This window comes from Nicotiana sylvestris, chromosome 3, assembly GCF_000393655.2.
Source record: "Nicotiana sylvestris chromosome 3, ASM39365v2, whole genome shotgun sequence".
In the NCBI taxonomy this organism is placed as follows: Eukaryota; Viridiplantae; Streptophyta; class Magnoliopsida; order Solanales; family Solanaceae; genus Nicotiana; species Nicotiana sylvestris.
Window position 1 is genome coordinate 43,367,981 of NC_091059.1, and position 15,072 is coordinate 43,383,052.

The 15,072-nt window shown below is 37.2% G+C and overlaps 1 protein-coding gene across 1 annotated transcript in view; it reads right to left on the reverse strand.

The window, feature by feature from the left end:
* Positions 1-3,487: 3,487 nt before the first annotated feature.
* Positions 3,488-15,072, reverse strand: part of LOC104243045 (phosphatidylinositol 4-kinase alpha 1) — a 34,564-nt gene continuing 22,979 nt past the window's right edge. Inside the window, exons 19-26 of the mRNA XM_009798170.2 lie at positions 14,581-14,658; positions 14,401-14,445; positions 13,659-13,831; positions 13,339-13,534; positions 7,812-7,952; positions 5,231-5,439; positions 4,100-4,261; positions 3,488-4,010 (exon numbers count right to left, since the gene is read on the reverse strand). Of these exons, the coding sequence (XP_009796472.1) occupies positions 3,752-4,010; positions 4,100-4,261; positions 5,231-5,439; positions 7,812-7,952; positions 13,339-13,534; positions 13,659-13,831; positions 14,401-14,445; positions 14,581-14,658 (1,263 nt within the window). The 3' untranslated portion in view covers positions 3,488-3,751. The remainder of the gene's footprint in view (positions 4,011-4,099; positions 4,262-5,230; positions 5,440-7,811; positions 7,953-13,338; positions 13,535-13,658; positions 13,832-14,400; positions 14,446-14,580; positions 14,659-15,072) is intronic.

A 15,072-nucleotide genomic window follows, 5' to 3' on the forward strand; every position in this document is an offset into this window, starting at 1 on the left:
ACTTTGTTGTAAGGAAATTACTCCATGACAACGGGGCCTCGATAGGAAAATGTTGTAAGGGTCAAACGGTTAGATGAGTCGTGCCCATATAGGTTACTCGAACCCTAACGTCAAACATGTGTGCATGTATAATCGTCCATTAAGAGAAGTATTTTTCCTTGCCGATATCTCATGCTTCTAGAAAAAATTTCTATTTCATACCCTTGATTTATTGTGTAAACAGGCTTAAGGGCCGATCACAACGGAAGTTCAAACTGCCAACATTTCGAGACTATAAGACCTTAAAGGCGATCCTCGATTTTACGGGCCACAGCCACCCCACTTAGGGACTGACTCTTCGGTCAAGCTCGAAGTGAGATGGAAGATAAGCCCAAAGGGCAATTTCCTAACTAAAAAGGCTACGACCAAGTTAACGCGGATCGGGGACGTCCGAAATCCATAACGAATACAAAAGCCCAACGGCTATGTTAACCCAAGTTTGAGCAACTCTCATTCGGGACTATCTACGAAGCTTAAGGGCTAACTTTACTTCAAGTTTGAGGAAATCCTCACTCGATCATAAAAGCCCACGGGATTAAACCAAGTGCGAGCATACCTCGAACACTCGGGGACTACCTACCCGAGCTATCCAAGCTCGAAATCATAAGACCTCAAAGAGGCACCCCCCGATATACAGGCTAAGGCTATCAAACTCGGGGACTAACCTTTCGAATAAGTTCGAGAGGCTATTGGGAAACAAGTCCAAGAGACATACCCGAAGGCTACGGTCATATTAAAAGGCTACGGCCATATTAAAGACTACGGTCATATAAAAGGCTACGGCCAAAATAATGTGGCTCAGAGACGTCCGACTTCTGCCATAAATTAAAGGCCTTCAAATACTTCAAAAAACTGGTTAAACTTGGCTACCCTCGGCAAAATCAAAAAGGGCTTCGATAAAATCAGCCCTCAAATAATTTAAAGGCTTCGATAACATCAGCCTTCGAAAAAGCCTCAAGAGGCATTAACACGAACGGGTTCTAGTTGATTGAACCTTCGAAAAATCCAACGGGTAAAAAAAACACATGCTAAGGCATAAAGAAATTTTCACTAAGTCTTTAGCCAAAAAGAGGGGAAAATTATAGCCGTCTTAGAGGCCGAATTGGCCCGATTTAAAGAGCCTAAGGGCCGATCTAAAAGAGCCTAAGGGCCAATATAAAAAAGCCTAAGGGCCAATGTAAAAATGCCTAAGGGCTAACTTTACTTCGAGTTCGAGCAAATCCTCACTCGACTATAAAGCCTAAGGGCTATCTCGAGTTCAAGCAAGTACTCACTCAACTACTAAGCCCAAGGGCTACCCGAGTTTGAGAAAATTCTCACTCAGGGACTATCTATGAAGCCTAAGGGCTAACTCTATTTCGAGTTCGAGCAAGTCCTCACTCGATCATAAAAGCCCAAGGGCTATCTTAACCCGAGTTCGAGCAAACCCTCACTCGGGGACTATCCATAAAGCCTATGGGCTAACTTTACTTCGAGTTCGTGCAAACCCTCATTCGGCGACTATCCATAAAGCCTATGGGCTAACTTTACTTCGAGTTCGAGCAAATCCTCACCTGGCCATAAGGCCTAAGGGATATTTTCATTTCAAGTTCGAGTGTGTACTTGCTCAACTATCAAACCCAAGGGCTACCTTACCTCATCGATTGTTGAGCCTAAGAGCTACTTAAGTTCAAGTTCGAAAGGTCACTCGGGGACCATTGATCAGAAACGTTCGAGGGCAAAACTTATTGTCGATCATTACCATCTCAAACTTTGGACATTCAAATGGAGTTTTATGCTAAGGTGCTTTGACCCGCTCAAAAGGGTGACGTATTCAGAAGCCATGGAAGGAAAAGGGGGCTTTGTATAAACCTCTTTACTAGAAGTTATAGGTCACGATCGAGAGTTCCTCGCAAGGGCTGATCAACCTCAAAGGCAAAAAATTACTAAGAGCACGAAACCTAAGCAGCACGGTCCTTGTTGGCAGAAGTGTCTTCGCCCTCAGAATCTTCCCCGCCGCCGGACTCGCTAAAGGTTCTCAATGTTTTCCTCTGGAAAAGCCAGCTTCCAAGCTTTCGTTTCAGTCATTTGTGTCACGATGATAATGTCATGGTAAATCGGGGTAAAAATCAAAGACTCAATTAGTTTCTTGTCATTACACTCTAAGAAACGCGGGGACTATCTGTATACGGTAAAAATCGGGGCTACCCGATTTATAGGCTCGAGGGCGAGGGCGAGTTCGAGCCCGATGGACCAGACTCGAGCTTGAAGACAGGATGCGATGCCCGGAGATATGAGTACGAGGAACATCGAAGCCGAGTATCCTCAACCCCTAAATAGTACCGTTGCGGATTTGTAACAGAATGAGCTAGATTTCTGCCACGTCCCCAAGATCATGGCGCAAATTCCGGAATAGGATTGTACGATTCCGTATTAGGCGGTTAGACAGTTGTATCAAGAATATTCCTTACTGTAAATAGAAATATACCTTATTTAGGGTTCCCATGTTATATAAAGGGGAGCCCAATCATTTTATAACATCATCGAATCATTGAGCAAAGAATATACTCTTTACTTTTGCCTACTGTTCATCAGAATTATCCTTTAGCTGTACTATTCTTACTTTACTTTTCTTTCTTAATTGTTCTTATTGTTCTAAGCGCACCTCGAGGTCACTGAGCTCGAGGTCATCGCTGCTGATTAATATTGGTTTGATTCACTTATCCCTTTCATTTCTACTTCATATTTCTTGATTATTAATTAGTATTGAACTAAATCACATATCTTTAAAACCACAAATCAAATTTAATTGTTACTCTATTTTCGAGGTAAACAGGAAACCAAGTGTTTTGGAAGATGCCTTCTTTGATACTAATTCTGTGATCGTACATTCGCTCATATATACACTAGTACAGCGACCTATTAATTACAAAATAACCTCCGGTAACTGACTACTAACCTATAGCTAACAAAAAGCTTGTACAATAACTAACTCCTTGTACACGTTAGCTTCCCCCGATACTAACTATTACTGAGGTTATCAATCTTTAATACTCAAAAAAATTATTCAATACACTGCAATTTACTATTATTACCATTAGTCTTTAATACTTTATATTACTAACATAACTATTAGTCTTCAATATACGTTTTTTAAGAAAATATTGTTCACTAGCAAACCAAACACCAGGAAACATTTTCCATACAAAATGACTTTGCTGGTCTTTCCGTCTCGACGATAAACCTAAAAATTGTCACCTATTTGATGATTCATACATCTAAACTTTGATTAATGATCAGGGCAAGAAGCTCTAGCCTAGAACCTTGTACATGCTGCCTTATGCTGAAACATACCGCAGAAATTTTCTTTTATCACGTCAAAAAACAGTTTAAAACCCGTTGGATATCAATTGCAGATTTTTCACTCTTATCAGTGTAATTTAACTGATTATACTAGGTTAAGTAGCTATTTTCCAACAACTCACGCTCAACTAATTATAGACAATATCTTTAGTTAGCTTTTACACGCTGATTGGTGCATAAATATTAAACCCAAAATTTTTACAAGCAACTCATCTCTGCAATTCTTCGTTCAATTTAACTAAAGGATCACTTGCAGATTCACGCTTCTACCCCACCCTAAAAAGAATTACACCTATGTGATAGACATTTACATTTTCATAGATTACAAGAACAAAATATACAGTTTCTGTGAAACTCTGCAGCAACTCCCTCACTTTTCGATGCCCTGCTGCATATATTGTATCAAATCATATCCAGCCGTAGTCCACTTGTTGTACGCATCACTACATGCACGAATCATGTAATTGGCTGCTTCACGCTCACTCATCTCAGGGTGAAATCTCTTTCTAAGATTTCCTATGGGGTCACCCCTGCTAAAGCAAGGCAATCCGCTATCCAGCATCATCGAAACTGTATTTATTATCCCATCCATGTGGCGACGTGCAGCAAGGTAACCCTTGACACACAAGCTGGAAAACAATCAATCGAGCCTTAGCGTAAGAAAAAAGTAATCCATACAAAATAAGACAGTGCAAGTAGCCCAACGAAGACGACTGACCTTACAAACTGGTACCATGTCTCACTTTTCATTGCTCCAGATGGGTCAATTAATTGAGTCATCTCATGACTCAGCTTGAAGTGAGCACTTTCAAATCGCATATTTCCACCAGGAGAAATTTCCAGGATAAAACCAAAATCAATATGGACAAGCCGACCAGAACTGCAGAACAAATATAAAAAGGAATTCATCAGATGATGAGTCAATATTAACCGACCAATATTGATAAGCTTGAAAAGATATCTATTTATCCCAGTCCCAGAATAATGTATTTACTTCCTTGGAGTTTCCAAACTTCTTTGGAGTGTCCAAAAGTATATGTCTATCTTCATGAACTCCACACAAAAATATGCACCGGCCCATGTGGAAACAGCATTTCGAAAAGGAATACACAGCTATGACGTGAATTAATTCTCATCATTAGGTTCTTGGTATGTTAAAAGACTCAATTAAAACAGGTTTTATTCAACAATCAAAGCAACCTAGAAACACCACCTTTCCTGTTAACTAACCAATTGAGTCCACCATGAGCTCGAACAATGAACACGCTAGCCATCTAAATACAATAGAAGACTAGTTGAACTTGCCTCATGAACAATACTGTTTCCTTGAGTCTCTTAGTTGACATTGCTAAATGCAAATATCACACAGCAACGGCAAGTATATGGCCAATCTTTAGTAGTATATAATTTATAAGGAGAATAGTCGTCTATTGGTGTGCATATTGCACATTATCATTCAGCATCATTGATGTGTGTCAGCCATCTTACCATAGACTAATCTAACCCTTCATACAAGGTCTTCAAATCATATCTGAAAAAGGAGCCTACTTTATGACACATCATCAATCTAAGCTGGAAAGCATGATGGTGAGGGAACATATAAAAACTTATTTTAAAAAACACTTTCAGACAATTCCGAACAAATTTAACAGCAGCTATCCTATATTGTGCATATTTCTATCTCCCCTTTAGCTCATGCACTTTAACTGTTAAAATAATTTGAAACATTTCCACCATGACATGACGATATTTTAGAAGCTTTCTGCATCTTAAGTAACACAAAACCTGACTTACATAAAGTGTAATTTCACAACCATTGGCATTATGAAATTTAACAACAGAATCTTACCTGTCAATCAGAAGGTTCCCATTATGTCTATCCTTAGGCTGAAGCAACAAGCTGGCAACTGCATAACCAGCACTGCTTACGATGAAATTCTCACGAGCAGCTTCAAAGCCAGGAGAGCCGACAGGCCCATAGTCCTGTTGGAAAATTTCATATAGACCACCATCAGTCGTCTCACCCATCTGACTTCTGCTCCGTGTGTTGGGTACAACCTGCAAAGGGACAGATGTGAAAAGATTTTGGAGGCAAAAAGAGCTATCATGACCACATAAAGCTAAATGACCTCATAACCATCGGCTACACGAAATATCATCTTTCCTCTGTATTGTAAAGTAGAAGATACCCCCATGTATCGCATTCTAGGTTTTTTCACGTGTACAAAGATTAACTCTTTAACTAATCTCCAATACAAAACAAAACCATGCATATAAACCACGAACTGTTTGCTGAAAATACTCTATATGCTATAAAAATAAACCAAAGATATGAGGGAACAAGGAGAAGATAAAAGGAAAAAAATTAAGTAAAGCATTTTTCACAGCAACACAGTTCAGTAACCAATATTTAGCCACCTATCCTGCAGGTGAGCATTACATCCCTCTGACAACAATTTGCACTCAAACCTTCAATTACCCATACGATTCAGCAGACAGTTTAACTTTCCTAATTGCTCTCTTAGGTGTCGACAGTGAGTGATAAAATTTATCAGTTGTTACCTCACTGAGATGCTCTTTAACTTCTTACATAAAATGTGTGTGTGTGTGTGTGTAATTTGGAATATTTACCATGCTTTCTGGTAGAGTACTGAAAATTGGACTTACCAGATTTAAATTTTAAAAAACAAAAGGGGGGATTTCTTGGATAAATCTGAATAAATTTTAGATGGAAATACTGGTTTAGTCAGTTTCAAATATCTAGGCTCAGTATTATTAGTGGATGACATGAGAAATGAAGATGTAACACATAAAAGTAATCAATATTGATGAAATGGAGTGTTATGCAATATGAAGATGCCTAACAAAGTAATAGGCAAGCTTCTATAGAACGGAACTAGCAACATTAAATAGCAGCAGATGTTGGGAATTCAAGGGCCAACATATCCGAAAGATGAATGCCATAAAAATACAGATGTTAAGATAGATGTTTGCTCATGTAATATTGGACAAATTAGAATAATCAAATTCAAAAGGGAGTGTCAGTAGCACATATAGAGTATAAACTAAGAGAATTTTGCTTTAGATGGTTTGCCCATGTCCTATGTAAACCTCCATATGCATCGGTTACATGTGTGATATGACGATTGAAGATACTAAAAACATAAAAAGGGGCATGGCGACCAAAAATCAAGTGAAAGTAAGATGAAAGACCTACAATGTCTAGAATCAATGTGAACTTAGCTGAGAGCAGCACACGATGGAGGCGAATGATTCATAAATGCAATACCTACTAGTTGAGATTAAAGTTTAGTTATTGTTTATACTCTTACGCAGGTCCAGCGTTTGACCCGTGTTTTTTTAGTCTGATGACATTTGTATGGCAGAACAGGGATAAGAGTGAGATCTAGAGACCCCTAATTTGCCTTAAATCATAAATGACAACTTATTTAGTAGTAAAAGGAAATGGATCCAAATAGAGCAGAATGAATACATTGGATTCATAAAGCCAGCCCCAATTATTTCGCGAGTGAGGAGTGATTGACTGGCTTATCCATGAAAGAGACTGAAATGCTGGTATTTCAAATTTTCATTGAAGTGAGACGACAAAAGCTTCATACTCAAACACAACAGATCTGACACATGTAATTATCAGTAATGTTTTTTTGTTGTCTCATCATAAATACTCTCTACAAGCTACTTTTATAACTTGGAGAGACTAGATACAACATTAACTTTTCAACCACCTCTCCAACACGAGTAGATGAATGTACAGAAGTTGTACCCTTCACTATGCAAATTAGAAGTTACACAAAATGGTAGCACAATTGGATCTACATGCTCCTTTAGAGCCGGAAGGCTACAAAATATCAGCATCCTACATATATTTTCATTTCTCAATCTTTTGTCAGGAGTTCTTTTAAAAAGAAATGTTGGAAGATAATTTTGAAAAGTGAATAAATGATCACAGGACAGCTTGTTGGCCCATAAATTACAGTGGGACTGAAGGAAACATAGGAATCAAACAGAACGGAAGAGCTTGATTAATTGTCTTGTTCTCCCATTTCAATCTATTCTTAGTTTCCCCAGAGTCTCCGAGTTTGTCCCTACATTTTCTGCAAACTCTGTCATGAGGACATTCCATGATGAATCCCTCAAGGGACTATTTCACAATCTGATTCCCCAAAATAGCAAATCCTACAGAAACAAGGGCATATAGCTAACAGAACTGATTTGGGTAAAACTTAATAGGTCAGTTATGGCTTGTTTTCATCTTCATATGTCTTTTTTCTCCTCTATATTCATATCTATTTCCACTTTATTCTTTTTTCAGATAAATCAGCAGTTTCCAGACATTTCACATATGAAAATTTCATTATGAAAGCATACGCATCCATGAAATCATAGGCAGATGTCATGTAAAGATTCACCTCAATTATTCCTCTTTCTGGGCCAGTTGGGAGAACTCCATATGGAAATAAATAAAGATTAAGCCCAACAGCTTCAAAGATATCTTTTAAAAGTGAAATAACTTGTAAAGCAAGAACATCTTGTCGACAATCATCTCCAACCTATGCCAAAGAAAAACAAAATTTAGCCAATTGTAAAATAGCATAAAAAGATTGAGTTGGTTAGCATACTGAACTAACAAGAGAACTCACGATCAGCGGAGAATAATTCGGCGAAATTATAGGAAACATGTTAGACACTCATCCTGATAATTCCAGAAATCACTATCCTAGCGTTTTACTCATCGAACACAAATTATCAGTTATCTCTTTAGTTACTTATTTTTTATTACTTTAGTATTTGTTATTTAATTAGTTTAAAACAAAATCACAATTTCTATAACTCGAAAATTGTTTGAAGCTGTTTTTTAGTGATATTGATAATTATAGCTAAGCGTTAGTTCTCAGTGAGATTCAACTTAGGCTCTTTAGCCGGATATATTTGTAGTAACCGCTTATCCTTTTTAGAACTAGAGTTAGGCATTGATCACAATACTATTTCTGCAGGATCTGAATACGCTTGGGAAAGCTTTTTAATTGCATAAAGTATTCAGGATCGTTGAGCCCATGTCAAATTCATCTACTTACTGCTAAAAATCCATAACTTCTAGATCATATTCCTAAAACTGATGTATCAGTAAGATAAGAAAAGTAACTAACTTTCCAAATCCTCTATAATAAATCAAATGACGTTGTTCCATTATGAAATTGGTCTACAAAGATTTAATGCCCCTAAAATGGAATATCTTACTCATTTTACCTTTTATTACCATTTATGCAAAAGTTAATTGGACTTACCACAATACTTCTGAATTTAATAAGACTATTTCAAAATAAAACATCTGGACAATGATGATCGTAAATTATAAATACCACTATTCTAATTCTACTTTGCCTTTAGTCCTTCAAAATTTATCCACTTTTCGCAAATAAAATTTTTTTCTCAAGCTACCAAATTCTTTTGAATTCATAACAGCAGAATAATTGAACCGACTATTATATGATTAGAAAGTAGAAACTTCACTTTAGATAGGTTTAAATAAATCAGACGTTTGCCTTTAGCTTTATACACATATCTAATAGAAAATTCATGCAATCCACAAAACCCTCTAATGGAATACAAATTTAAGAATGTTAAAAGTTTGTAAAATGCTTAAGTTGTGTCTGGGCTACAAATTAATTGGAGGAAGAGTCTATTATTCCCGGTAAATGAAGTGTCAGAGATTCAAGAGCAGCAACTCGAGGATGTGAAGTTGATCTCTTCTTACAAGTTACTTAGGGATGGATTTGGGGTCAAGAAATAAGTCACAAAATATCGGGGATGGAGTTCTTGAAAGGTGTGAAAAAAGATTCGCTAGATGGAAGAGCCAACACTTATCCTTGGGCGCAGGGTGATTTTGGTAAACACTGTTCTTTACTCACTACCTACCTATATATGATGTCTTTATTTCCTTTGCCTGCAAAAATTGAAAAGAGATTGCTTCTTTGAGGAGAAACTTCATCTGGGAAGGTAGCAAGGCAAGAAATGTTTCCACTTAGTAAAATAGAGAACTATCACTGTTAGCAAGATGGAAGGGGGGTTAGGTATAAGAAATTTGAGAGTGCACAATAAAAGTTTACTTATGAATGATACGCAGGTTTAGTTTGGAAGAGCAAGTTTTGTGGAGAAAGGTTATCAGTGAAAAACAGGGACAAGAAGGTAAGTGGGTCTTAAAGTGACTTCCCCTTATGATGTTAGTGTATGGAAGTCCATCAACTTTTGGCCTGCTCTTGCCAATTATGTCAATATAAAACTTGGTAATGGGATGAAAACTTCTTTCTGGAATGATAATTGAAGCCATCATGGACCATTAAAAGATTGATCTTTCTGTTTGAGCCAACAACCTGATGCATCTGTTGCTGAACAACAACAACAACAACCCAGTAAAAAATCCCACAAGTGGGGTCCGGGGAGGGTAAAGTGTACGCAGACCTTACCCCTAACCCCGGGGGTAGAGAGGCATTTGTTGCTGAAGTTAGGGATAAATAGGGGTGGAATCTAATTTTAGAAGGTTTTTGAACACCTGGGAAGTGGATAGAGTAGCTGAACTTCTCAGAAGTTTGGGATATTTTCCAGGAACTACAGCAGCTGAAGACAATTGAATATGACGAAGGCATTGCAAAGGTGTGTACACTGTAAAATAGCATATATAACACTCGATCACAGTGGGCAACAGAGATTCAAATGGCCTTGGAAGGAAATATGGAAAGTGAAGATACCTTATAAGGCGGCATGTTTTTCTTGGAAACTAGCTAAGGAAGCATGCTTGACCCAAGAAAAATTAATATGGCACCTTCTTGTAGTTATCTTTTGGAACGGATGGCTTCGTGTAGTAGTTATCCTTTGGCTTCGTGTAGTAGTTATTCTTTGGCAAAGATGGTGCCTTGTATTCTTGTTTAGGTGCGGAAGGTACCTTGTAATCGTTCTTGGACACTTGTGGCACTTCGTAATTGTCTTTTGACACTGGCACTTGATTATATGATGGAACTGGTGATTTATATGTGAAAAGGGTTGCAGCTGTATTCTAAATGTTTTTTGTGTGAAAACAATTCTAAGAGAATAAATCATCTCTTCCTAGCCTGTGAAGTTACTGACGAGATTTGGCAGCTTTTTTCAACATGAAAGGAATAAAGTGGGCTATGCCAAAGAATACAACAGAACTGTTGGCATGCTGGATTAATACTGGAGGTACTGCTGGACATAAAATAATGGTGGCAAATGATACCTGCTTGTGTATGGTGGACTGTGCGGAAGGAGAGAAACACAGATGCTTTGAAGGAACCCGCAACTCTGTACAGGAAGTCAAGATGAACTGTCTGTTTTTATTTTATTTTTGGTGTAAAAAAGATCCCCTAGATGATGCTGAATCTCTCCACAAAAAAAAATGGAGAATGCTTCTCTCTAGTTACTTCCACCTGTGTGACTTTGACGGTTTGACCTAATTTACTATTTCCATTCTTACTTTTTCATCTTTCATATTTGCAGTTTTATTTCTGGATTCTGCTAGAGCAGATTTTGTTGATTTTGGCAGTGCAGTACGCAGCACCTTAAAATTTTCTGGAAGAAAACATTTTATAGTTTGTCTGAGTACGTCAGAACAGCTAGTAGAATTAAAATCGGAAAAGGGTCAAATATGTCCTTATACTATTGAAAAAGGTCTAATATTACCCTCCGTTATACTATCCGTCCAAATATACCCCTAACGTCATACTATCGGTCCAAATGTATCCCTGACATCATGAAAGTGGTACAAACCTACCCTTCCTCCGTTAACTGCCTCCCTATGAACACATTTTATTGCTACCTCACCATTTCACCCTGTTTGCAGCTACCAAGTTCAATTACTTTAAAGTTGTATCATTATTTTGAAGACTTAACTGCCTCTACTTCCTCTTGCTTTTCAAAATACCTGTTGCTTCTCCGACCGATCCTGGAATTGTACGTACATTTCACTTGATCTTACAATTTTGTGTTTTATTTTGAATTTCCTTGTGTTGCCGCTGAATTTGTAAGACCTATTTAGGGAAAATTTAGTAGCACTTTTATTTTAACATAAAACGTAAAGAGAGAGAAAATGGTAGCCTTCCAGAAATGTGGTTGAAGAGAAAGAAACAAAAAAAAATCAACTCTCTTGTCTAGGTTGTTTTTCTTTCTCACCATGGTCGATTTTGAAACCTTAAACTAGTTTGCCTGTATCTTTGCTTAGTTTTTTTATATAAAACAAAATGTATTTTCGTTCGTATAAGCATGAATTTTGAATAGCAAAATCAGAATTTTCTCGGTTCACGTTGTTTCATATTATCTTTACATGTTAGCATTTCTTTTGATATAGTTTGTTTGTATATCTATGATCTGTGATTTTCTTCAAATGAAAGGGAAAGAAAGGTTGTGGGGAAGGGATGAAAATGGGAGTATAATGGTGAGGTAGCAATGAAATGTTGTCATAGGGAGGCAGTTAACGGAGGAAGGGTAGGTTTGTACCACTTTTATGATGTCAGGGATATATTTGGACCGATAGTATGACGTTAGGGATATATTTGGACTGATAGTATAACGGAGGGCAATATTAGACCTTTTTCAATAGTATAGGGACATATCTGACCCTTTTCCGAATTAAATTTTTGATTGCATTATAGGATCCTTCTTGATAAGACCGGCTTTTTGGAGTTTACAAGTATCATATATGCTTCAATTCAACCGATTGTGCTTCGATAGAATTCTAGGTGAAGTTCCTAATAATGCACGGACGCATATAAATCTAAGAGTGCTCCTAGTGGTTACCTATTTCTCTTTCTTTTTCCCCTTCCTTCCTAAACTCACCGTTGTAAATTCTGGTTATTCCTGCCTGTAGCTTTGTGTCCTAAAGACAACCACACATCCTTATCCTTCCCCAAAAAAACCTTTTTGAACCAATGATATTTCCAAATTCTCATTTAAAAACAGCACAAAATCAAGGCCCAAAAGACGCCTTTCAAATCTATCAAAACTTGATATTTTCATTGATTTAATGAGAGTCCCACTTGATTTTAAATTCTCGTTAATTATATTCCAAGCCTGAAAATAACCTCCATTTCATTTTTTTAATCCTCCAACGTGCCTAAGCCATCACCCATCCTAATACCATTTAACCTAACAACTTTCTACCCCTTTAAACCCAATTGATCTTTGACTCCTGTTCTTACCTCAGCATGGTATTTTTTTAATTTAAGAAGTCAAGTTTCAGGCTTGGAATATAATTGACGAGAATTTAAAATCAAGTGGGACTCTCATTAAATCAATTGAGCCTAGGGTCTATCAGAAACAGCCTCTCTATCTCGCCAGGTAGGGGTAAGGTCTGCGTACACACTACCCTTCCCAGACCTCACTTGTGGGATTATACTGGGTATGTTGTTGTTATAAGAAGTCAAGTTTCAAACGGTCGTGATGCACGAACAAAAATGTAAAGATTTACAACTCAACTTGTCATTGGCAAAGCTTCAACATTTACCTCAGCATGGCATTGCAAATGAGATGAAGACAATATATATTTCACCCTCTGATATTATAAGCATTGACCAGTCCGAGTTCTATGCTACAACAGTAAAATGTCAAACTTAACCATTAAACTCAAAATAGAGTAATTACCTACTAATCGTTAATTATGAAAAAGACACTCATAAATTTTAATGATTTTCATTCACTTCTTTCAATACTTCTGAAGCAAGCCAGTCAACCATCCACTGGACTTAACTGAGAAGACTTTATGAAGAAGAAATCCCTTTAAATTTATATATATTAGCTGCTAAGCATAACGATGTGGCGGGGAAAAGTTGTGGCAGGAAGGCAAGACCTTAGGCAGATTTACTTTCATCTGAAATAAAATATCTAAGATCAAGATCAATAAAATACACTTATATCCCCAAATCTTACCTTGAATATACAAGCTTGGGGTTTTATGTCATTTTGATCGCCATCTCGATCTGCAACGTTAAATGTGATCATAATAGGAACCTTGGCAGCTGATTGCAAGGGAATTCCACTATCAACCTGAATTCCTTTCACGATTTTATTAGGAGCTGTAGGTAGATAGAGATCATCTCCTTGCATCTCAATTTTCTCCAGCTCCCTAGTAAATGAAAATATGAGGTTTGTTCAAGATAGACAAATATCAGAAGGCACACAGCACCTATATATACAACATATTGTACACAAATCGACAATATTAAATCTTGGTGCACATTTTACTTTACCTCCGAATGCCAGCTCTTCTCTCCTCCTTGGGAAGTGGATAGAGTGCGCCAGATATAGATGTAACCTTGTCAAAGAAATCGAACTCCCTTTGAAACACATCACGAGCCTTTTCATTGAACCCATCAATTATTCGTTGCCTCACGAGAGGAAGCAGGGCCAGAAACGCAGCATGCTGAAGATAAAATACAAAGATATCGACAGTTATGAAATAGTACAAATTAAAAAAAAAAATCTATTAACCACTGAGTGAGAATGTGCAAGAACTTATGAGCTGGAACTACAAGAAAGACAAAATTTGTTGCCTTCAAAAATTTGGTCACCAGTCAACACAAAAGGTGAGAGAGAGATAGAGAGTGTGCAAAGTAAAAGGAAATGCATATCACATGCCTCTATGTGAGAGTTTCAGAGAGAGAATAGTAAAGGTGAATCATACATAAAATAGATAAATGAATCTCCTTATCAGAAAAAGGATGGTAATAATATTGTCGCCAAGAGAAGTCCCCCACCCCCACACACACACACAAAAAAAAAAGTCAATTTGGAGGTATTACATAGTCGATAGCTATACTCGAGGGAAATTACGTTTATTATCTGAAAATTAAAGTTTGCAGTTTCCAAAATCTTCCACAACATGGAGTTTGTGCTGCATGCTCACAGAAAGAGGACCAGATAAGAGTGATTAGAAAAAGGTGCATTAGATGCTTTAATTGCAAGAGGTATCAGTTGAAAATTTTAATCTACCTTTGCAGAAGAATCTTTCCCCGACTCCGGCTCACAAGTCTCACCCTGCAAGCATTATTCAGGTTAGTGGTTATCATAGAGAACAAGACCTATGTTCACCATAAAGCAAGAGGGAACAGATTTAATTTTATCATACAAGGATAGCCATCTTAAAACAGAAACAAAGCAAAAGCTTCCCACCTGCAGATTCCATATTAGAATATGAGCGAATATGTCACTCCTTTGAGTAGCTCTCAGCAAGTATCCTTCTACTAATTTCTGCATGGATAAAAATCACATGATTGGGGTCAATCATGTCTATAATATGAAAGATGATTAAGCGTCTGTTTTCATTGATGAACACTACAGATGGGAAGTTGAGACACAAGGTAGGTATTATTGAGACTACTTCGAGATGAAAAGCCATTGTGATAGCTACTGTTTAATTCTACTCATTTTTCATACTACGATCAGAATCATTCATTTAATCGTTTATTATAAGTTATAACCATAAAATTGTGGTTCATTTAAGAATATTAATATCTGAAAACTGACAGAAATACTAAATCCAAGGTGTGAACTATGTAAAAGCATTGAACTAATGAATTAACTTCCAAGAATATATCGCTCTGATTTGCTGTCATGATTAAAAGCAAAGAACAAATTCACATCACAAAGTTAAGTAAAATGCAC